Consider the following 24,157-nt stretch of genomic DNA (forward strand, 5'->3'; position numbering starts at 1 on the left):
CTGCAGGAGATTGGGGGGCGTGGCAAACGCATCACGAAGCTGGTTCGCCCTCATTGGCAGAACCAGCTCACGTGACGTCACGCGACTGCAGCCCGAAATCACAAATTTTATTGTCTGGCCAAAATGTAGCAGCGTTGACGCGCTACAGCGCCACTAGGGGGCAGTGCGCACTTGAACTAAAATAGGAACACAGGTAAGAGTCCCGGAACTGCATGTAGCAGCAGCGCCACCACCATCAGCGCGGCCTTATGTAGATGGCCAATGAGATGAGAATAAGGGGAGGGTGGGGGAGGATTGAAATAAGCTGTACCTCCGTTTTCCCTCAATCACCCTTAAAATAACATTTTCACTGAGGTGTTCTTGTGTATAAAGGAGTCCGTGTCCATTTACTTCTAACCTGATCTGATGACTTGTTCTCTCCCCTCCTCCATCTCTCTATAAACCAACTGCGCTAACATCGTTAGCCAAACAAAACGTCAATAGGGAAACATCTGGATCAGGGGTAGGCAACTCCCGTCCTCAAGGGCTTCCAACAGGTCAGGTTTTTGGGATATCCATTTCAGCATCGGTGGTGCAGTCAATGACCAAGCCAATGATTGAGCCATCTGCGCTGGAGCAGGGATATCATGAAAACCTGTTTGTAGCCCTTGAGGACGGGAGTTGGCTACTAGTCTGGATAATAAGACACACACTTTGCAAGAGAGATTAGGTCAAGATTGTAAAAATTCTCCAGAGAGCAGCAGCAAACGACGCGGTAATTATCTCGGGAACCGCGAGCTCCGCTGTTCTGAAATCCGCACGGTTTCCATATTTATACTGGATTTGTTTAAGTGCCAGTCATCTGCATTTAACTCAGACATGTCCCTGTCGTTGGTTCCCCCGGGTCTGCGCTTTTAAAGAGTAACTGCTCTTTAAAGGGGCGGTTCCTGGGGGGGAGGGGGAAACTAATGACATGTCCCATGGATGTGAAACCGGCAACATTCGTGACAAAGACAAAACGGCTTACAAAGTAAATGTCGGCTGCGGGCCCCTCTTCCTCCTCCGAACGCTGGCTCGCTGTCTCCACTTCTATCGCCGCCGCCGCGACACAACGGGTCACTGTGCAGCCCGAGGCTTCTCTGCGGGTTGCAGGGGGGGAAAAAAATGAGGTGCGGGGGTCAGAGATCGAGACGGGACGAGAAAGATTGTGTGCTGCGGGCTCCGAGGGGCGGCTGGAGTCTGGAGACGCTCGCACTGCACATTTATAACCCCTTCCCTGCCATGACAACCTACAAGACTTAGATTGTAAGCTCTTCGGCGAGGGACTCCTTTTCCCAATGTTACTTTTTATGTATGAAGCGCTTACTCCTATTACGTCTCGCGTGTTACTGCTGTAACGTGCTCTGCACATAGATGGCGCTATATAAAAATATATGTACATACATACAATGCTCTGCTTGTGTTTAACCCTTTGGCTGCCAGAAAGGTTTTTAACCCGTGTTGCAGTCTCCTTTGGCATTGAAGGGGTTACAATGTGTTATACTGTAGAACTCTGCTTTGTAATTGCTAAGAACTTGTGTGGAAGGAAATTACCAAATACATATATTTACAGCACTTTGCTTTTCTGATTTATTGGGGAAAAAATGGTTTGGAGTGAATTCCCTTTAAATAGGGGCCCGCAGAATCCTGGCTTCTTAACCATATAAAGCAGGGGCGGCCAACTTCTGTCCTCAAGGGCCACCAACAGTTCAGGTTTCCAGGATATCCCTGCTTCAGCACAGGTAGCTCAATCATTGACTGAGCCCCCTGTGCTGAAGCAGGGTTGACCTTAAAACCTGACCTGTTGGTGGCTCTTGACTGGAATTGGCCACCCCTGATATAAAGCCTGGGCAAGCCTGTGAATCTGCAGCACTCCGGGTACCAGCGAGTGACCTCACTAAGTACAGGCAGCAGAGGGGGCCTCTGAGCCGGGTCACAGTGCTCACCCCCTGTCCTCTGATGCTCCAGCTTCCAGCTCCCGTCTGGCTTCCACTTCCACCGTAATTTGTTGCAGCTCTTCCTCTGCCCGCATCTCTTCATAGGACCTAGAGGGGAAGGGCAGGGATATGCTGAATCTCCCACCCCTGAGGAGGCTGCTCGCCCCCCACAGAATTCCAAACTCATTCAAGCTCAGGCCAAGGCTACAGCTGTTAACACAGGACCTTAACCCCTCAGCTATCAATGCATTGCAGACTCCGCCAGCAGTGAAATGGTTAAGTCACCCAACTCCTGAATGCCCCATTTCTCCCAGTTACAGCAGCAATCTGCTCTAGTTGCCATATAAATATAAACGTCTTGTCTCTTACCACCACCGCAAATTGCTGATGTGCTTCTTTTGTCCCTATCTAAAGTCTGAAGATAACAGATATTGAACATTTGCCTCCCTGGGAGGTTAAAATGGAATCTGCCATTCGTTAAGACAAGCGTCACAGCTAGGGTGGCCCCTTTTAAGAGAGCGTCTCCCCATTATCCTTCACTACTCCTGTCCACTAAGCCAGCGTAGACAGGGTTAACATCACCCGGAAAAGACAGACAACTTCAAAGACCCGTCACCTCCTCCCCTTCCTGCATCTCTGTGCTTTGGGTGTGTGTTTGCTGTTCAGGTGGCTTCTCTTTACCTCAGACTCTCTAAGAAAAAACACCCAAGTCGCAGCAAAGGTGGCCCCCTAAGACAGAGTCCCCCTACTACGTTCCACCTTCACTACTCCTGTCCAATAACACCAGAGTCGCAGGAAAGGTGGCAGCTAAAGGGCTGCCAAAGGGTGTCACCCATTTCTGACGCCTTTCCTTCGGTGCTATTGGTCTTGGGTACTATATTTCAAATGTGTAATGAAGCCTTTATACCTGAACACACTGCCCGGCTCAATCCCATTTACTTCTTTCCCAACGCCAACTTTTTCAAATAATAAGCAGCTCTCAGAAACACAACAACCGTCTCCCCCTGTACCTTATATTTCCACTTCCCCCTTCCTTATAGATTGTAAGCTCAGTTGGGCAGGGCCCTGCTTACCTACTGTACCAATGTATGTTAGTATGTTATAGTATTTCATCCTATTGTACTGCACTGGGGAATATGTTGGTGCATTATAAATAAATGAGAACACCAAACGCCAACACTAGAGACTACCGTGGTTAACAGCTGATGCCAGTGTAATAATAAACAGGTGGAAAATCAGCAAAAATTATTTTTTTTAAAATAAATAAATACATTTTTTACAGGTTCGGAATAGATCAGCATAATAGGAACTATCAGGAGATGTTATGGACCTCATTGGGGAATTGCAGCTTTTAGAAGTCACACTGTATCCCAGTGATAGGATACCAAGGTGTCATTACTGAAGGTATGGGACCTACCGGACGTCGTATCCCGAAGACTGAGTGCGTCTCCTGCTGGGGGAGGGGTTGGAGAGAGTGGTGGGGGGGAGGAGGAGGAGGAGAGAAGAGAGAGAGAGAGAGAGAGAGAGAAAACTCAACGTCGTGCCACTGCACTCATTCCATTCTAAATACAGAGCTTCTCTACAAGAATTTTGAAATGCATGTGGTGTTTATGATTAAGAAAGGGTGAGCGTGCTGTGCGAGGTGGGATAAATGTGGAGTGTTGAATAGAAGGGTAAGTATGATGTGTGAGGGTGAATGTGGTGTGTGTAAGAGTGTGGATGAGTGTGGATGAGTGTGGATGAGTGTGGATGAGTGTGGATGAGTGTGGATGAGTGTGGATGAGTGTGGATGAGTGTGGATGAGTGTGGATGAGTGTGGATGAGTGTGGATGAGTGTGGATGAGTGTGCTTGTGAAAAGGAGGGTGAGTGCTTGTGAAAAGGTGGGTGAGCGTTGCGTTTTTTTTACAAAAATAAGAAGGGTTGAGATCCATTGCGTTAGAATTTCACTTAAGTTACCTTTTTTTCATATCAAATTATTTTATTGCGCAAAATGTCTCACTAGTGAGCTTGAGGTTTAAAGCTGCAGTTCCCCCATGCATATGATATTTCTTCCCCATAGTGTACTGTAGGGTGTGATTACACCTCAAGCTTTTTCCATGCTCGCTCGGGTTCTTTAATCCTAAATGAAAATAACTGCTAAGGCTCAATTACAACATAACTGGACTTCAAAGATCCTGATCAGAAGAGCTCATGATAAGACCATTTGTAGTCTGCGTGGAAAATAGCTGTGGTGTTTGAGTGGAGCATGAAGGAATAAACAGCAGGAGTTGCCGTGTGGATACTCTACTGCAGGCTTTGGGCCCTTGTAAATAAAAATACTATTCAAAACAGCTAAACATAAATAAAAAATAAGGCTTTAAAAAGACACCACACTGAGCTAACTTTGGGAGGGAGGGGGGGGGGGGACGACAAACTGTACACTTTATTTTACAGATCAATATCTTCCTCCGAATCCTGGGACAGATTCTGTACATAGAGCAGCCCTGCATACCCAGCAGTGCAAACTGTCCTTGTGCTAGTGTGAGCGATGTGCACGGGGGCCTTCTCACTCACCGGTAGCGTGGCTGTTCCGAGGTCTCTGAGGGGGAGCGCTCCGGGATAGACAGCGAGGTGGAGGAAAGGGTGGTGGCGATGGAGGCCGTGGTAGCCTCTTCAAAGGACGGCGGAGTGCAGGGCAAGAGGTCCAGCCGGCCTGCAGGGAGAGGAGGAACCTGGGGTGAGAGATGGGAAGGAGGAGCAGATGGGAGGATCCCTGACCTGGAAACCAGAAGGACAGGTCACCGGATGACCTCTGTGGGATCAACGAAAGTACCATCCTACAGCACCTTCAATTAGCCCCATTACTGTGTGGCCAGAGAGGCCTGAAGCATTGCATCTCCATGTACAAAGGGGTTAGAAAATCCCCTTCCCCCTACACAGCTGTAAATTAAAACTCATACTGTTCATGCAGATTTGTAAGCCTTTTAAATGCTTTCTGTAGGGACACTTTCCTTTCACCAGTCACTCTAGGCAGCCCAATTAAAATACAGCAACAAGGTGTTTTGTTCCAGTATCCCAGACTGCACCTTGAACTGCAGCATATGGATGCAAGTGGGACCCCCGTAAGGACCCTTCAGCATGACGCATCGCTCTACCCATCCAGCACTGACAGGGTTAAGACGAAAGCACGGGAAAAGGAATGCGTCCCGCCGTGTGAATCCCCCCAGAGCGTCGTCTCACCCTCGTCCTCCAGGGTGGGGTAGCTCCGCGCCCCCCGCAAGTCGTACTTCCCTCCCTCCTGCTCCGTGGGGATCTGGCCGGCTGAGAAAGCTGCAGAGGGTCCAAGAGGACGTGGGGCCAGCAGGGCGCTCCGCCCCTTCTTGGAGGGGGAGGATTTCAGTGCTAAAGGGGAGGGAGAGGGTCAGTCAGAGGATATAACCCCGGGATACAGTCACCGGTCAGATGGCTACTAAAACAAATAGTGTAACCCTGGGAAAAGTCAAAACCTCTTTCAATCCCATTATTAAGACACTTGTGCAGTAAGAACACAAAGAAAAACAGGATTTTTACATCCAATCCTTTTTTCTGATTTCTTTGTTTGTTTATGTTAAATAATTTTGAGATTTTCATAAAACTACTTAAAAAAAGAGACTGCACAATAGTAAATATTAATAAAATAACACAGCCATCAGTAAACCTAATGAATGTTAACTAAAGTGAATAGTTTATGTGATAACAGGTACCAGAATATTATGTATAGACTATACTATTACACAATTATAAATGCACATCAAGTACGGTATATATTAGGACTGCAAATTAAATAGTAGTGATACTCATTACTTTGTGCTACCATCAAACATTTGTGCCACTGGATACAGCACGGCTGGTATTCACAGCTCTGGACATACAGACACAGCGCACTCAGGCCTGAATACATTACACCTACATGGAGACTTAGGTTGAAGGTCACACCGAGGTCATGACCCTTTCACTGCTTTGTGCTCTTGTCCCTTTGATTCTCAACAGACCAGAACACTAGCCCAACAACTAGTGACTGCCAGGATGTCATCATTAATTAGGACATTATGCAGTCGCTGATCAGATCTTCCATCCCCGCATATGGCTGCACCTCTGAAAATTAGGCTTAGCCCCACCTCCCGTAGTGCTGCATGTGCTCTTCCCTGCTTTCTTTATGTACATCCTGCAAAACTGATCTCTCTCAGGGGCACATGAAGGAAGGCGGGTAAATGAAAGGCAAAAGGGACTTTGCGCCTAGAGTTTTGGGGGTCTCATTTAGCTTGTCGGCCCCTCTGTTTACCCTTTTCTTAAGGGGGGGAATGTGTAAGTTTTTTTTTTTTTGTGTTTCTATTGTGTCATTGCTGTTTGAAAATTTACTGTTTTTGCAAATTGATTTACTGGTGTGTGTTTTTAGCAGTTTTGCCATTGAACTATTGGTATTTTGCAGGTGTGTGATTGCACCCATACTAATATTATTTAGGATGTATTTGGATAATCTAAAATGGTACTGCTGCTCATCTGTACCAGCCGGGTGCGCTCCCCTACACCTCTTTCTGCCTTTAAATGAGAGAGAGCTGCCAGAGTTGCTGTGAACCCCCTGCACATGGACCAGTCCCTATGGGAGCTCCCCTTTATTTGCCCCCATGTAGGTGAGCAGTTCCTTTGCTTTATCTGAGGAAAACAAATACTGAAATGGACCGGGGGGGTCATTATTGTTACTTGAGGGAGCTAGTTATGGACCGGGGGGAGCAGGTTATGGACCAGGGGGGTGGGGTAGGGGAGAGAGGTAGTTATGACCAGGGGGGAAGGTAGTTATGGACCTCAGTGGTTTGGGGTGTGAAGCAGATTCCCTCATCGATACAAGGATCCAAAAGGATTGACTATTTAATTATATTTGTTGTTCTTTTTCAACTAGCACTGATGCACGACAAGTTATAGTCTCTAAATGCCCCTTTTCTTCCTATATTTAACGCTTTTAAAAAAAAAAAAAAATGATACATTGGATTTTTATGTATGTCCTGCGCTACAGAGTCTGCAGGCATCACATACATGATGTATATAATGATGTATATAAGAAGGTCCCTCGCGTGCACAGACGCTGTCAAACAGGGAGGCAGCTACTCACAGGACGTCTTGCGAAACACGGTGCTGCTCATGAACTTGAAGAAGCGATCTGCGTAGAAGCTGGGTCTGTGCACGGACACCGTGTCCTAAAAGACAGGAGAGGAGCGCAGGGGGGCGGTGGGAGGAGGTTAGGGTAAAGCGGGTTCCAGCACTCCCAAATCATTAAGCCTGAAATATCTCGAAGACAAACAAAACATTTAACAACCCCGCATATTACAGGAAGTCACCCAGTCAGCATGAGATCACAACCCTATAATCCTAGAAGCGGAAATGATCAGCGGATATATAATATACAGGCAAAAGAAAACAAATTAAAGACCTCTTAGAGGTGTGTTGGAACAAAAGGAAAGAATCACTGCAGGAAACATGAGAAGATGCTCTATTTTTAACACACAGTTAAGTGTTTAGATTGGTACTGTACACACAAGTAACAATCAGCGGCAATGAGGCTAAGGTGAAAGGTAAAGGGGAGTAACACAGAAGAGGGGGTGCACCGTCACCAATACTCACCCCATCATGAACCAGCGCCTTCCATGTGTGCTCAAGCTTTTTAATCAGCCTGAAAAAAATATATATGTTAACTCTACAACTGCTGGACCCTGAGCGGATCTCTGCACCAGGCCCCCTGGCAGTGAAGTGGTTAAATCTCAGCGTGCACCAACCCCAGCCTTCTAGCAGCACCCAGAGTTTAACATGTCAGCCTTGTGACACTCTGCGGGCTAAACATGACAGCCATACATGACATGATCTGTGATTACCACCTCATTAAAAGGGGATTTAAGTGAATGGGTTACATGGAAGTGCACATTCAGAGGAGCTTCACTAACCCTTTTGGTGCCAGAGGGGCCTGTAATGCAGCTCCATGCGTCCCTGGTAGCAAAAGGGTTAAGGCGAGAGTGGATTTTTTAACAATATGTCGCTGCCGGCAGTGGGAGAGAGAAAGAGGGAGCCCCGCCACCGAGAAAGGAGGGGGAGAGAGAGAGAAAGAAAGAGGGGGAGAGAGAAAGAAAGAGGGGGAGAGAGAAAGAAAGAGGGGGAGAGAGAAAGAAAGAGGGGGAGAGAGAAAGAAAGAGGGGGAGAGAGAAAGAAAGAGGGGGAGAGAGAAAGAAAGAGGGGGAGAGAGAAAGAAAGAGGGGGAGAGAGAAAGAAAGAGGGGGAGAGAGATCTGCCGCTGGGAGAGAAGGCGCCCCACCGCCGGCGGTGGGAGAGGGGTTTTCATACACGGCCGTAGTTTTACAATTTACCTGTATGACTGCAGGATATCGATGATCCCTATATAGAGCAGTAGGCGCTCCCCTCTACCATTCACTGCCGGAATCCCTCCCATCCTGGGGGTAAAAATTCAGGTATTAAAACACCCAGCAAAAGGGTAACAGGAGCAGCTCAGTGTATAAAATCACTGCCTCTGAAGTGGATGAACCTGGTTCAGACCCATCTGTCAACTCCGTGTGCAAGTCACTTTATCTCCCTGTGCCTTAGGCACTGAATTTAGATTGTAAACTCTATAGGACAGGGCATAGTATTATTAGTGAAGATAGGAGATTTGCTGATTGTTACTTCATATGAGGGGAGGACGCAAGGGCACACACAATCAGTAAATCTATCTTCACTAATAATACCACTAGCCCCTGTCCTACAGAGCTTACAATCTAAATTCAGTGCCGGAGGCACAAGGAAGTGAAAAGACTTGCACACTACGGTTCGTTGCGGGTATTTGCACAGAATTGTGTTCATTGGTAATGACTTGAATAACAGTCAACACGAGGTCACGTCAGTTACCCCGCAACCGTCCTTACTAAATAGCCCCCAGAGAGAGAAAGAACGATAGATATAGGTAAGGAGGGGGGTGGGGGAAATAGCGGAGCTTTATAACTCTCTCCTATAGACAGAAGACCGATATAAATAGAGAGAGATAAAGGATAGAGATATGTGGCTTCTGAGCCCCCTAGCTGGATGAATCCCACAGAGATAATCCCAGAGCTTCCAGCTGCCTGTAAGACATCATTGCAGTGTATCCTCTGCCTCTGACCATCCTCCTGGTGAAGGGGGGGGGAGGGGCGGGGGAAGCTACTTACGTGTCGTCAGTGTCTATAGACTCCCCCCGAGCCGCTCCCCCTTGGATGGACTCCATGGCTGTGGAGTAGAGAGCTTTCTGTCCCACCGGGCGCTTTTCATCAGACTGGCTCGGCCCTCCCTCCGTCTGCCGCTCCCTCTCCTGCTGGTCCATGTTGTGCACCCCCAGCAGGAGGCTGTAATCCATAATCTTGAAGCTCTCCAGAACCTGGGGAGAGAAGGAAAGAGAATTACTCACCCTCAAAGTTACAGGTCACGGGTGTTAAAAACAATAAAAGGGAACCGTGTTAGGCCAGTTCCCCAGTGGCCGCTGCGGCGCGCGCCACACACCACAGCACAGCCCTTTATGGGGCAGGCTCCAGTGGCCGTGTGTGTATGTGGGTGCGCAAAGCGCGATGATGCGTACGCTTGCACGGAAGACAAGAAGTTTGTCTTCCCGTGCCACGATCACGTGGTCGGCGGGCAGACAATGGAGGGGCAGACATGCCCCATCATGGCCGCACCCCCCATCGCGGCTTTTATCTGTGCACGCGCCACCAGGCTTGCGTGCAGCAGCAAATACTGGGGCTGTAGCCTTACTCTGAACTGCTAGCACTTCTTGTTCTCCCCCTTCATGTGTTTGGCTAATGACAGCGGCATAATTCATTCACCCGAATGTATAAAGGGGCGGGTTACCCATTTGCCTGGACTTACTGGAGTTTACATATTGATTTATCACGGGGGAACAGAAAAATAAACTCTCCAAAGTTTAAAAATAAAATTAAAATAAATACATTTAATTCATTAAGCACGTCCCTTCCACTGAACATTTAAAGGGTCAGATGGAGTGGCTCAGTGAGTAAAGACACTGACGACACAGATTTTGGGGCAGGGGAGTCCGGTCAATTTTCCAGTGTCAGCTCCTTGTGACCATGAGCAAGCAACTTTATCTCACTGTGCCTCAGGCACTAAAAACATAGATGGTAAGATCTACACGGCAGGGATCCATGTCTGCAAAACTTCTGCTGAACACTGTCAGCTTTATACAAGGAGAAAAAAAAAAGTCAGAAAGGAAATCTGGAGAACACAGCAGAAAGCAGATGCGAGAGAGTGTGAACAGCAACAGTAAGGGAGATAAAGGCCACCTTGTCAAGTGTCTGACACCAGGAATTATGGACACTCAGGAGTTCGGTTACCAACAGCTAATATCGACATGGAGGTGTCCCGATTCTGGGGGGTATCCCTTTTAGCCAAGAACAGATAAGATACCCTGGACCCTAAAGAGACAGGCCGGGCAGTACAGCACGACCTTTGAAGTAGAAGAACCCAGTAGGAGCCGACCATTGGCTTCATTGTTAAATCTCTCTTTTCTGTGGGCATCTAAAAACCAGACTGTAAACTATACGGGGCTGAGACACGAATGAAATAAAATTCCCCCTGCATGAGTAAAAATATAACATCTATAGTAATTAAAGTCCAGCTTCTGCGCTTCACGGGCAGGAGGGGGCCTCGAGGTTTGGGAGGGGGGCGGGACGGAGAAGACCACTCTCTCACCAGGCAGTCCCTCTGCAGTGTTTTGACAAGCGCACTGAAGGTGTCCGTGTCCAGCATGAGCCCCTCAGGGGCGTCCTGAATGAAGTCCAAGTCCTTGAACGTTGGCCTGCGCTTCTCCCGCTCCTTCTTGGACGCCCGGCGCTTGTACGTGGATCCCTTCAGGTCGTACTTGAAGTGCATCCGGACCACGCGCGGCAAGATGTTGTTCATTACCGCCACGCGGATGTTTTTCCCCCCCGACTGCACGCAGTATAGGCCGTAGAACTTGGGCAACAGCGTGCGCGGGTTCTGGTTTAGGTTCTGCAAGAGAGGGATGGAGAGGAAGGGGGAAAAAGGAGGGTTATATTCAGATTTCGCAACCCCAAGGCGTCAGTCGCACGCATTATAAACCCTCTGCATGTACCAGACAGCACGCAATAACCTTTAACCCCGTTATCATGCAGACGTGCTGTTAAGGGTCGTAGCCCCACACACCCATTGAGTGCTGATTCCAAGTTAACCCCTTTAGCGCTGTACTATAGCGCGGTATTGCTGAATGCTAACTCTTTTGCTGTCAGAAGGGCCAGCAAGGCATAGCAAAGCCCAGAGAGATCTGCAGATCCACACACATTTCAGGCCAGCGGATTAGCACACAAATTATGAGTTCTAAGGTTATGTGTGAACAGGGTGTTGCTGTGGGGGTGTCATGATCTGGCTGAGAGTGGCTGAAGGACCCAGAGTTAGACACACCCACCCCAGACACACATGGTACACACCATGCCAGACCCTACTCACAGCCCGCAGGACACGTCACATGTCCTCCTGCACGGGAGGGGGAGGAGGCGCTGCATTATGTGGGTGGGTGGGAGGAACTCCGACTGTGCCAACTATCACCCAGTGGTGGGGGGGAGGGCCAGCCTGTGGGACATACCATGTAATAACCGGGGCGAGAGAAGGGGGGGCAGCGGGTGAGCCCTACCATGTAATACCTAGGGGGAAAAGCAGAACGGACATACTATGTAACACCTGAGGAGAAAGCAGGCGTGTCCTACTATGTAATATTTGGGGGAAGTAGTAACAAGAGGGACCCAATGAAGAACACTGGGGGGGGGAAAGAGAAGAAAAGAGGACCGTACCATGTAATACCCGGGCAGTAGCTTCTGGAGGAACTCTGCCTCCTTGTGCATCACAGTCTTGATGATGAACTCGTCATCGCTGGTAACGTAGAAGAGGGAGCCGCTGGCCCCGGGGTTGGAAAGTTCGATGAGAGGCTCGCTACACAGGGAGTACTGCGGGAGACGAGCAAGGCACAGTGACCGTGACATAGGCGTCACACAGAGGGCTACATTCAAAAAATTGCCACATTCAAATTTGCAATTTAGCCGAAATTCAAATTTGGTGTTAACAAAATGGCATTGCAGTGAAAATGTTTTGGAAGTACCACCGTATTTAGTAAGAATAAGTACAAAACCCTACGGCAACAACTTTTTTTTGTGTGGTGGTGGTCAGATATCGGTATTTAGTGAATGGCAGGTGGATAAGGAATTTGGTGTTAACAGCTCATTAGCAAACACTGTTAAAAATAACACTGACATATCGCCGTGGTTAAAAGCCCCTCATCACCCTTGGCGATATGACTCTAGTGCAGTGTTTCCCAACTCCTGTCCTCAGGGAACCCCAACAGGTCAGGTCTTACGGATATCCCTGCTCCAGCACAGGTGGGTCAGTCAAAATGACTGAGCCGCTGATTGACCCACCTGTGCTGGAGCAGGGATATCCTTAAGACCTGACCTTTTGGGGTTCCCTGAGGACTGGAGTTGGGAAACACTGCACTAGTGAATAGGTTGATAAGTAAAGTTGGTGTCTCTGTGTACACAAAATTGTAGAAACGATGCACTCACAGGACTCATTAACTGCAAACACTTATTTTATTCAGAGGCAGGATCGACGTTTCGGTCCCTACCTGGACCTTTATCATACCCCCCCATAGTGTTAGCCAAAATTGGTCCGTGAAATCTAGTGTATTGCTGAGCAACCTCAAAACGCCAGACATTTCGCCCCCTACAGGCTAAGAAACAGGGCCCCACTGGGCCAGTGTGACAAATAGTGACAACTAAATACTATGTAATGTTGTGATGTAAAAGGTATACTGTACTCCCAAAAGTGTTACAAAAACAGGTACAATAATAAAAACATGCTAAAAATGTAATAAAATAGAAACTAGTGGTTGGAGTCATGTGTCTATTCAAAATATTAACATGCACGTAGTACAAGACTAAGGCCGCGATTATAGTGCAGACGTGCGCGCGACATCGCGAGCACAAATGTGTCCTTTATGAGACCGTCCATAGTGCGCACAGAGCGACAGCACGACTTTTGAAGAGACAATACAAATTGTTTTCTTCGCGTCATGGCCGTGTCATGTGAGCGGTTCAGCCAATGAAGGGGAACCGCTCACGCAACGTCACGGCCACCCCTCCCTGTCGCCTCCAGCCTGCAGTGCACGTTTCACGGTCGCGCACGCCGGCAGTGCAATCGCGGCCTAATACTTCACAGTCAAGCTCTGTAGATCAAAAATGTGTTGTGTTATATACAAGCAGATTGTAGAATATCTTATCTTGCCGACCATCCTCATAAAAAGCGGTAACGTAGTAAGAGAAATACCCAACGATACACAGCCATGGATTTAACCCATTTGCGATTTAAATTGTATCAGGTAGACAGCTCGTCTAAGTGAGCACCACTTGAGAGGGGAGGGGGGGGAGGAACGAGAAGCCGGTGAGGAGGGGAGCATGCGGGGGAAGAAGCCGGTGAGGAGGGGAGCATGCGGGGGAAGAAGCCGGTGAGGAGGGGAGCATGCGGGGGAAGAAGCCGGTGAGGAGGGGAGCATGCGGGGGAAGAAGCCGGTGAGGAGGGGAGCATGCGGGGGAAGAAGCCGGTGAGGAGGGGAGCATGCGGGGGAAGAAGCCGGTGAGGATGGGAGCATGCGGGGGAAGAAGCCGGTGAGGATGGGAGCATGCGGGGGAAGAAGCCGGTGAGGAGGGGAGCATGCGGGGGAAGAAGCCGGTGAGGAGGGGAGCATGCGGGGGAAGAAGCCGGTGAGGAGGGGAGCATGCGGGGGAAGAAGCCGGTGAGGAGGGGAGCATGCGGGGGAAGAAGCCGGTGAGGATGGGAGCATGCGGGGGAAGAAGCCGGTGAGGATGGGAGCATGCGGGGGAAGAAGCCGGTGAGGAGGGGAGCATGCGGGGGAAGAAGCCGGTGAGGAGGGGAGCATGCGGGGGAAGAAGCCGGTGAGGAGGGGAGCATGCGGGGGAAGAAGCCGGTGAGGAGGGGAGCATGCGGGGGAAGAAGCCGGTGATGAGGGGAGCATGCGGGGGAAGAAGCCGGTGAGGATGGGAGCATGCGGGGGAAGAAGCCGGTGAGGAGGGGAGCATGCGGGGGAAGAAGCCGGTGAGGAGGGGAGCATGCGGGGGAAGAAGCCGGTGAGGAGGGGAGCATGCGGGGGAAGAAGCCGGTGAGGAGGGGAGCATGCGGGGGAAGAAGCCGGTGATGAGGGGAGCATGCGGGGGAAGAAGCCGGTGAGGATGGGAGCATGCGGGGGAAGAAGCCGGTGAGGAGGGGAGCATGCGGGGGAAGAAGCCGGTGAGGAGGGGAGCATGCGGGGGAAGAAGCCGGTGAGGAGGGGAGCATGCGGGGGAAGAAGCCGGTGAGGAGGGGAGCATGCGGGGGAAGAAGCCGGTGATGAGGGGAGCATGCGGGGGAAGAAGCCGGTGAGGATGGGAGCATGCGGGGGAAGAAGCCGGTGATGAGGCGAGCATGCGGGGGAAGAAGCCAGTGATGAGGGGAGCATGCGGGGGAAGAAGCCGGTGAGGAGGGGAGCATGCGGGGGAAGAAGCCGGTGAGGAGGGGAGCATGTGGGGGAAAAGCAGGTGAAATCTTGAAATATTTGGGTATTTCAAAATGTATGGTACGTGTGACCTGAATGAAGTACAATGAAATCCAAATCAGCCCCTCATATGAAGCGGGTTTCAGGCCCCTGGCATAGAGGCCATCAGAAAATCATTGATTAATAATCCCCATTACGAAGGCTCCCCTGTTGAATTTTTTGATTCAGCTTATCAATTTGGCATTGACATTGGATTATTTTAAAATGTCAGAATGCACTTTTCCTTCAATTGACGGGCATGGCCATGGGGTCAAAAACGGCTCCGGCATTTGCCAATTTATACATGTTTGACCACGAAATCAGATAGATTTCCGATAAAAGCACAGAATGGATTGCTTTTTGCACACTGTATATTGATATGTTTTTATTCTGGAAAGGCAATGAAGCGAATGTAGGTCAACTTGATGCACTCTACAGTACGATATTCAGCCTATTGATTGAGATGTTGGGGTGTACAAGACAAGCCACAGGTTTTGGCACTGCCCTGTTTCAGAAGGACGATCAGAACAAATGCGGATGCATTACTAACAGAGGAGCTACTGGAAGCCATGGCTGATCACTTCGTCCAGCAGGTTCATTGCTCAAGGAAGATTAAACAAGCCGTGCAACATGTAAAGAGGATTGGCCGCAAGCATGACACTAGAGCCAAGACTTAGAACAGAACAAGAGGGGTTTAAATGAGAGTACACAATACTCACACTTTCTCCCGTAAACAACAAGACGATCAGTGAATTTGGGCCAAAAATACAAAGTGATAGGAGCCTAAAAGTTGGAGCATACTAAACCCCTTATGGGCTATTGGAGGGAGAAGAATTTGAAGGACTTTTTAGCAAAGAGTGGGTGCTTCAGATGCACCGTCTGCATTACCTGTCGCAGTATGGGGACAGGAGCTACGTTTAAACATCTTCAAACAGGCCAATTGATAAAAAAAAAAATACGACACAGGCTGACTTGTACCAGTAATGATGTTGTGTACTTTGTGTGTCCGTGGGGCTTATATTACAGTGGGGAAGACAGGCAGGACTTAAGGAGCGGGTGGCTGGACACTGTTCAGCACCAAGGGATATGAATTTTGAACAAAACGATGGCTAAACATTTTCTTTCAGTAGGGCATCAACTGCACACTCTACAATACATATAATTGGTCATGTGCCAGTACTGTGCCAAGGATTGATCTAACAGACTTCTTCATAGAGAAGCAGAATGAATCCAAAGGTTACAAACATGATGTCCTCATGGACCTAATCAGCACCATGGATTAGGCGGTTTATTGCGATAACCCAGTTTCTTGAGATGTAACTAAAACAGGCTTTGGATTACATATGCAAGGATTCATGTTCTTCCGCACACTGTTTCGCTGGCATATGAAAAGGATGATAACGGCCCTATTTGATCTCTGCAAACTCCCGGTATGTGGCTTTGTTTCTGGATGTCGGGACGGATGGGAGAAGGAGCGGCTCGGTGAGTAAAGACACTGACTGGCACTGAGTTTGGAGCGGGGGAACCTGGTTCAATTCCCGGTGTTGGCTCCTTGTGACCTTGGGCAAGTCACTTTATCTCCCTGTGCCTCAGGCACCAAAAACATAGATTGTAATCTCCACAGGGGAGGGACCTGTGCCTGCAAAATGTCTCTGTAAAGCACTACCTAAAACTAGCAGCGCTATACAAGAACATGCTATTATTATTATATTTTCCTGCCTGTCGCACAACTCTGCGACTGCAGGTAGACCTTGACGGATGGTGTAACCTTACTCATATCTGCCACAAGGTGTACCGTAGGTTACAGACCTAACCATAAGTAGAGGAAATCACTGGCCTGTTCTCCTATATTACAGGTCACATCCCACTAAAACAAGGAGCCGGCACACCAGAGGTCTTCATAAAAAATAAAAAGAATTTTAATCCACACAGATCAACGTTTCGGTCAAACACACTGACCTTTGTCAAGATCAAGGTGTGTTTGACCAAAACGTTGATCTGTGTGGATTAAAATTCTTTTTTTTGTATGAAGACCTCTGGAGTGCCAGCTCCTTGTTTCATGAGGATGTGTCCTGTATTACAGGTCTCCCCAGCGGGGGATGATCACTGTGCACCTGAGGCAGTTACATAACTCCAGTGAGTTCACCTAATTCTTTCTTCCTATATTACACTTACCTGAAGCATTCAGATGATCTCGTGCAATAAACAATAATCAGCAGAGTCCTTCGTTCTAACCCACCATGTGGACAAATATTACTCACTAAGAAAGGCTGTCTACCTGATAATTGAAATCACGAAGTGGTTAAATCCACGGATGAGTTGTTTCGCTATTGCGTTATCAGTTGAGGATGGTCAGCAAGAGAAGATATTCCACAATCCTCTTGTATGTAACCAAACACATTTTTGATCTACAATGGTGTGACTGAAGTATTAGTCTTGTACTATGTTCATGTTACTATTGTGCATGTAAAGCGGTTGATCCTGAATAGATAGATTATTCCAACCACTAATTTCTATTTTATTGAATGGTTAGCATGTTTTATTGCATCCGTTTTGGTAAACTATGTTGGAATAAAGTACACAGTTTTCACCGCAAAATTACATAGTATTTAGTTGCCACTATTTGCATCTATTTGTAACACTGGCCCAGTGGGGGCCTGTTTTTTTACTCTCTAGAGCAGGGGAGTGCAATCTTTTTCCCGGCGCCCCGCTGCCGGCTGTTCCCCTATCCTCGCACCCCCCCCCCCCTTACCGTGGCTCGGACGTAATGGCGTAACGTTGCCATGGCAACGCGACGTCACATGACCCCGTGGTGTAATTTGGCGCCGTGTCACCAGAAAACATCTGAACCAAGGTAAGAGAGTTACAGAGGCCTTCACCGCTTCCCCGGCATTTCATTTAAATGCCTTCGGGAAGCGTGCAGGGCCTCTGTGAACCCTGCGCCCCCGCAGAAAATTCCGCGCCCGCCCTGCTATAGAGGGCAAGATGTCTGGATTCTGTGGCTGCTACGCAATACACCAGATTTCATGCGCCAATTTTGGCCAACACTATGGTGGGTTTGAGGGTATAAAAGATGGGTATTGTTCACCAGTTTGACATCTTGATAAAAGTCCATGTAGGGAGCGAAACGTCGATCCTGCCTCTGAATAAAAGAAGTGTGCAGTTAAGGAGTCCTGGGAGTGCATTGTTTCTACAATTAGTTTCTGCAATTAGTCAGTGCACGAAGCACCCAGGAAACTGATTCTTAGACACACACCTCCCTTATGTCCTAGCATTGCGGGTTGTTGGACTCACCAGATAATCATCTGGACGGATCCCAAAGAGCTCCCGGAAGTATCTGAACGCCACTGGGGCGTAAGTCTTAAAGCGGAAGTCAGGGTAATGGTGAGCTGGGGTCAGGTTACTGCCTTCACTGTAAGAGAAGAAAAGGATCAGAGTGAAGTACACTGTACAGCCAACTAACTCCAAACTCCATACAATGCGTACACACACACACACAAACACACAAACACACACACACAAACACAAACGCCCCATACACCCCAACTCGCCCCAAAGACATCATCCCAAACACTGCCCTCAGTGTAGCAAGTGAGAGATTGCACAATAAAAGAACTCATGGTAGAGGCTGTCAGAAAGCAGAAAAGACAATGTTGGTATTGAACTCACAGAAGGTAATTTGATCATGAATATACATTACATGTAACCTACAACCCCCCCCCCCCAATATCTCGCCACATCTCATCCCTGCGCTGCTCACCTGGGGAAGAAGATACTCTCCACCACGTAGAAATCCTGCATCAGCACATCCCTCTCAGGCTTGGAGCTTAGGTTGCCCACAGTGTATCCGATGCCCAGCTGGATGGCACCTTTCAGGGTGGACGAGGTGGTCTGGGGGAGCAGAGACAACCATCAGGAAGTCAAACTCCCAAGAGAGGCAGAGCAACTAAGCTACATGGATCTTTTATCAACTGGGAGGGCCAACAAGACGTAGCTCTCCGTACCCTAGCACAAGATCGGACCCCCCCTAACACCCAGCCTGCGGAACAACCCCATGTCCCCCAGAGAGGGACCCACCTCAGAGTGGGACCCCCCCTCCCTGGCACAGGGGGGACCCCCTACCCCCACACACACACTGGGATATCGTGCTCTGCAATACGTTGCTGATCTCTCAAACATGGAATGGGTTAATGAGTCTGTTAAAACCAAGTGCCCATTGGCACTACCAATTAGTATTGGTTAATACCCCTGCTGTCCCACAGGGGCCTGAAGCGCCCTGCTCTGCACACGCTGCTTTGAGATGCGCACACCGGTAAGAAGTTGGGCAGGAGGGGGCGGGGTGAGGGGTCGAGGAGAGGTGATAAACCTTTTTATAAGTGGTTTCTCCTGAAGCATCGACTCCACGATGCCCGATCTTCTTGCCAGTTCCAGGTTGCCCGGGTAATGAGGAGACCTGGGGGGGAAGCAGGGAGAGACAAAAAGGTTAGCAGCAGAGAGCAAGGCGTCCCTTGCAGGATACCTTCTCAAATATTATTTGATATTTTCTTTAAACAGGCCCAAAAGCCTGCAGTATAGTGTCCACACAGCAACTCCTGCTGCTTGTTCTCACTCGCTCCACCCCAGCAGGAAGCACAGAGCCGAGCTCAGACTTGGATGCGGGTTTATCCGGCACTTAGCTACGGATGTACAGTAAGGTTGAAAAAAACAGGGATTAAATGAGGCTGGGGAAACAGCCGCCCCACTATACAGCAGAGGTGAAGAAATAGACATGCAGTGGGGTCTCCGGCGTTTACGGGCCCATTCAGCAAGGCTGCACCGTGCAGCACACAGCCTCTGATGACAAAACCCCGAGATACATTGTACGGGGGTGATTAATTACACACTGTGGCTGTCAGCTTGGGGAGGAAGCTGCAGGTGCAGATTACGAGGCAGGGAGGGGTGAATACTGTGCGGGCACCATTGCAGTCAGCTCGGATTTTTAAAAACCTCAATTAGCATGTAACCTGGCTGTCTCAGGCTGTCAGAAATACTACAAGCCCCTGTCCCCCACCCTCTTTTTTTCCCTCTTTCTTTTTTTCTTATTTTTACATGTAAAGGATGTGACAATGTATCATTCTACATTCTTACCTGAGCTGGTAATTGTTTGGTGCGCCCGTTATAAATCTGTCAAAATCCTGATTGTGTGACTAACATAATGGCTTCCTTATATTACTAAGGTAACATTATCTATTGTTACAGTTTGCAGCTCAAACTGCTTTGGCACATTGGAACATTTGGAATTTGGAACATTGGCAACAAATTATCACAAACAGGAACGTGTTGCAAAGATCTTGCACTGCTGGGGAGGTGTGCTACAACCTGCTATAGAAATAAAATGACGTTTTAAAAAACTGATTAAAATCACATTGAATTGGAACAAAATAATAAAATGCAGTAAGTTATCTAACACAGCGGTGCGCAAACTGAGGGGCACAAGATTTTCCTGGGGGTGCGCAGCGGTTGCAGAGGTCCCGCGCTCTTCCCCAAGGCATTTAAATTAAATGCCGGCGGATAGCGCGAGACCTCTGCAACCTGAACTTACTGAGATTCAGCCGGCTTCTGCAGGTATCTCCATGGCAACACGGCGTCAAAGGACGTGGCGGGGTCATGTGACATCACGCAACCCCAGTCAAATTGCCATGGCAGGTCACATCACATGACCCCGTGGCGTCATTTGACAACGCACTAAGGTAAGGATAGGGGGGGGGGAGGGGCGCGAGCTCCAGGAGAGACAAGGCAGGGGGACGCAGCAATAAAAGTTTGCGCACCCATGATCTAATACTACAGCACTGATTTATTTCCAAAAAAAAAAAAGCCATACAAGATTTCACATGTTTTCCTGCTTTAAAAATCCCTCAGAGAGCTTCCAAAATAAAATGCAGAATTTACTCAGGAGTTGGGTTACCGTGAGGTAACTCCGCCAGCACCGCAGAGATTAATGGGCACTCACCTCGGAGGCTGCAGATTTCTTTCCCGCCAGATCTGAGGAAAGAGAGATAGAAAGGAGGGATAAGTGGGAGGTGAGAGCAGCTCAACAAGGTCTGGGTTAGAGAATGGGTGGTGATGCGTGTGCTGGGTCCATGGCGGTGGGAGGTATAAATCTGCTCTAAAGGATGGCCATCTTTAATTGTATTTATTTATAATTATTCCACAGGAAAATGGTGAAATAAATGAAAATATGAAAGAACATGACATATGATAGAGGATATAGACATATCGATACCCCCTATCTGTCTGAATCAGGCTCTCACAGGAATCTTTGCATACAGAGCAAGAACTGAATCTCCCAATGTTTGGAGGGATCCTGGAATGGGACCAAAAACCTTGATGTATATGTAATAAATCAATTCTTGATCTATATTCAAAGTTTCCTGTGAGGGCCCACTTCAGATATGCTGCATAACTGAATTGTATGAGAACACCCAGGACATTGGGGCAATATTACGCGAGGGACAACCTTCTGTAATATACCGTCCGTACGCACGCACGTTAACACACTTAGGTCTGTAGTTACAGCAGTACTACAACCTCAGCAACTTTAACCTTGCCGGGGTGCACATTGAGGTGAAAAAATATCACGTGCCAATCCTTACTAGGTCTTGATAAAGGTCCTAAATAGGACTGACACGTGGAAATTGCGAAAATGGCATATACACACACATGCACACAGTTAACACCTTCAGTCCTGTAAAATGGTGCAGCCACTATCACTGAAGTTGCAAAAATTATCCCAGCAGCATGTTATATGGGGGTTCTCCTATATGCCCCCTATACTCCCCTGTGTGCCCCATCTCCCGCACCACCTTACATAATGTGGCAACTTGTCTGTTACAGCCGACAACTAGGTCAGCATGTTCTGTGTGTCTGAACAGACCATAGACTGCATTACCACAGATTGATTTAACCCCTTGGCAGCTAGAGCCCTCAACTTTGGTGGGGGAAATGGGAGGCGGCCCGAGCACAGATGTGCTTAACCCCTCCTGCCAGAGGGCATCGCACAGCTTTGCGCTTCTCACCTATACAACAGGTCACAGGCATCTTTAGCACAGAAGGGTTTACATTAGCAGACGTGTCTTTTCCCCCCAAAAAAAAAGTCACATAATCATCAGCTCTTCAGAACGGGGGGTGACCGACGCAGGGCAGACTGATGCATTGGTGTAGTACCTTCTCTGCCATTTTTAACACTTGTTTCTAAATTTAGCAGACGTGCTGATTCACTTTTCAAATTAACAGCACAATATACAACACACTGCTACTGTTATAACAACATCTCTACGTGTTCATCAACATCCCTGCAGACTGCAGCATTGTGTTTACTTTTGATAGAAAGCAAATAAATACATAATAAAACAATTAATTTGTTCTGGCTTTTAAAGATTCAGTCCCACCTAGCGGGCAAATAAAATAGGTGTATTTAAACAACTTATTTTCCATATAAAGATTAAATCTGCCTTAAACCAACCAGCAACACATTGCAGAGCCCTCCCTCCCCTCAGCACTCAAGGGGTTAAGGTAGCATCTTCATCAGGTCCATTTAACCCTCCCCTGAACTGGTAATTGTTGTTGTTCACCTCTTTGGCTAACGACATCGTCGTTATTGTATGCAAAAATCAACAAAGGGCCGCAAGCCTGGATTAACAGTGTCCCGGTATAGACAACCGAGCACAGGCCGTGTACTAAAGAGATTAGGTAAATGTTGTCAAAACCACCCAAAAGCATGCAGCTACTATGGAGGCATGAAAAATCTAATATTAAAAATACCGTTTTTTTTATTTTTTTGCAACCATTTCCCTCACCTGTATATAACCCTTGAAACATGTCACTACCATTAGGTCACTTTGGTCCTGGGGGGCGACAACTTTAACTGATGTGTTATTCTTTGTTACTCTTTCCTGCCAGTGGAAATTCTGAGCGCCAGAAACTGCGCAGGGAACAGATGACGAGCAGGGATTAGCGGGAACAGATTTAAGAGGGGAGAGGAGGGAGGATGAGATGGTGACACTGTTCGGATTTAGTCTCTGCACATAAGATTATCAGCTGCTGCTGCTGCTGCTGCCGACATCAGCTCTGTACGGAGTCACAAAGCATCCCACCACGGATTGCACGCTCTTTGGGTTTGGGGTATGCTGGGAAGGAATATAGAGCAACCATACACTGTATTGCATTCTAGGGGGTTCAACAGACCATTCAATGGAGGCCACGCATGGGGGGAAGGAAAGTGTTGGGGGGAAGGAAAGTGTTGGGGGGAAGGAAAGTGTTGGGGGGAAGGAAAGTGTTGGGGGGAAGGAAAGTGTTGGGGGGAAGGAAAGTGTTGGGGGGAAGGAAAGTGTTGCGGAGGTCAACACTGGGCGTGCACCCACATCAGAGACCAGTGCAATGCCTGCTGATGAAACCCAACAGGTCCCGCCACAGCGGTGAAAGGGTTACAGAGTAGAAAGTTACAGATTAATGATCTTCTAATCCAATTGCCAGAGATAAATATCCAGCATCTCCTCCTGCCCCAGCAATGCATGCTCTACACACACTAATGTTACAGGTCAAACCCATAACTGCTTAACTGACCCATGAAATTGGTTTCCCTACACACACTAAACCCCCTCAGCGAATGCGAGGTAAATACAGGAAGGCAGAGGCCCCCCCATTATATTTGCATAAAGAACTCACATTGTACAACAACAGGTGAAGACTATTCCACCGAGGGAGAAGAGATCAGCTCTCCATGCCACAGAATGGCGCCAAAATGTTCTCTAGCGCCGGGAAGCGGCTTGACCTCAGGATCACTGACCCTCATGTAATGCGGTGGGAAGGGCGACAATGCATTCTCTTCCACTGCAGATGTGAACTGTGCATTACCCCCCTCTCCTTATATTATAGAGGGGTCAGTGAACGGCACAATCATTATCTGATATGGAGGGAATCTAATCACACACTGCAATACCACAACGAGAGATTGCACTAAATCACAATTCCCCCTCCCGCAGGGACTACCTCCCCCTGCTACCACCTCCCCCCCCCCTCCGTGTGTGTGTGTGTGTGTGTGTCTCTCTCCTACCCCCCTCCCACTCAGTCTCTCCTACCTCACCTCTCCGTCTCTCCCCCTCCCTCGTCTCCCCTCTCTCTCTCACCTCCCCCCCCTCTCTCTCTCACCTCCCCCGTCTCTCCCCCTCCCTCGTCTCCCCCCCTCTCTCTCTCACCTCCCCCCCTCTCTCTCTCACCTCCCCCCTCCCTCTTTCCCCCCTCCCTCTCTCACCTCCCCCCTCCCTCTCTTTCCCCCCTCCCTCTCTCTCCTCCTCCCTCTCTCTCTCCTCCCCCCTCTTCCCGCCCCCCCCCCTCGCCTCCCCCTCCCCCTCTCGCCTCCCCCCTCCCCTCTCGCCTCCCCCCCCCTCCCCTCTCGCCTCCCCCCCCCTCCTCTCTCGCCTCCCCCCCCCCCTCTCTCGCCTCCCCCCCCCCTCTCTCGCCTCCCCCCCGCCTCTCTCGCCCCCCCCCGCCTCCCCCTCCCCCTCTCTCGCCTCCCCCTCTCGCCTCCCC

General features: G+C 48.9%; 2 protein-coding genes across 11 annotated transcripts in view; one reads left to right on the forward strand and one right to left on the reverse strand.

Moving 5' to 3' along the window:
• The window catches only part of PIP5K1C (phosphatidylinositol-4-phosphate 5-kinase type 1 gamma), a 28,134-nt gene extending 5,672 nt beyond the window's left edge, over positions 1-22,462 (reverse strand). For 6 of the 10 annotated variants that reach the window (XM_075611287.1, XM_075611289.1, XM_075611284.1 and 3 more), the window contains exons 1-16: positions 22,426-22,462; positions 20,580-20,611; positions 18,957-19,043; positions 18,351-18,481; positions 17,885-18,002; positions 11,802-11,954; positions 10,687-10,986; positions 9,156-9,361; positions 8,325-8,408; positions 7,591-7,639; positions 7,082-7,166; positions 5,176-5,337; positions 4,510-4,648; positions 3,373-3,408; positions 1,965-2,063; positions 1,007-1,118 (exon numbers count right to left, since the gene is read on the reverse strand). In XM_075611287.1, coding sequence (XP_075467402.1) covers positions 1,007-1,118; positions 1,965-2,063; positions 3,373-3,408; positions 4,510-4,648; positions 5,176-5,337; positions 7,082-7,166; positions 7,591-7,639; positions 8,325-8,408; positions 9,156-9,361; positions 10,687-10,986; positions 11,802-11,954; positions 17,885-18,002; positions 18,351-18,481; positions 18,957-19,043; positions 20,580-20,611; positions 22,426-22,447 — 1,815 coding nt within the window. In that variant the 5' untranslated portion in view covers positions 22,448-22,462. The remainder of the gene's footprint in view (positions 1-1,006; positions 1,119-1,964; positions 2,064-3,372; positions 3,409-4,509; positions 4,649-5,175; positions 5,338-7,081; positions 7,167-7,590; positions 7,640-8,324; positions 8,409-9,155; positions 9,362-10,686; positions 10,987-11,801; positions 11,955-17,884; positions 18,003-18,350; positions 18,482-18,956; positions 19,044-20,579; positions 20,612-22,425) is intronic. The other 4 variants (XM_075611286.1, XM_075611282.1, XM_075611280.1 and 1 more) reach the window with 2 other exon arrangements.
• TJP3 (tight junction protein 3) overlaps positions 1-24,157 on the forward strand; it is a 59,365-nt gene that overhangs the window by 11,628 nt on the left and 23,580 nt on the right.

Source organism: Ascaphus truei, chromosome 8 (genome assembly GCF_040206685.1).
Source record: "Ascaphus truei isolate aAscTru1 chromosome 8, aAscTru1.hap1, whole genome shotgun sequence".
Lineage (NCBI taxonomy): Eukaryota > Metazoa > Chordata > Amphibia > Anura > Ascaphidae > Ascaphus > Ascaphus truei.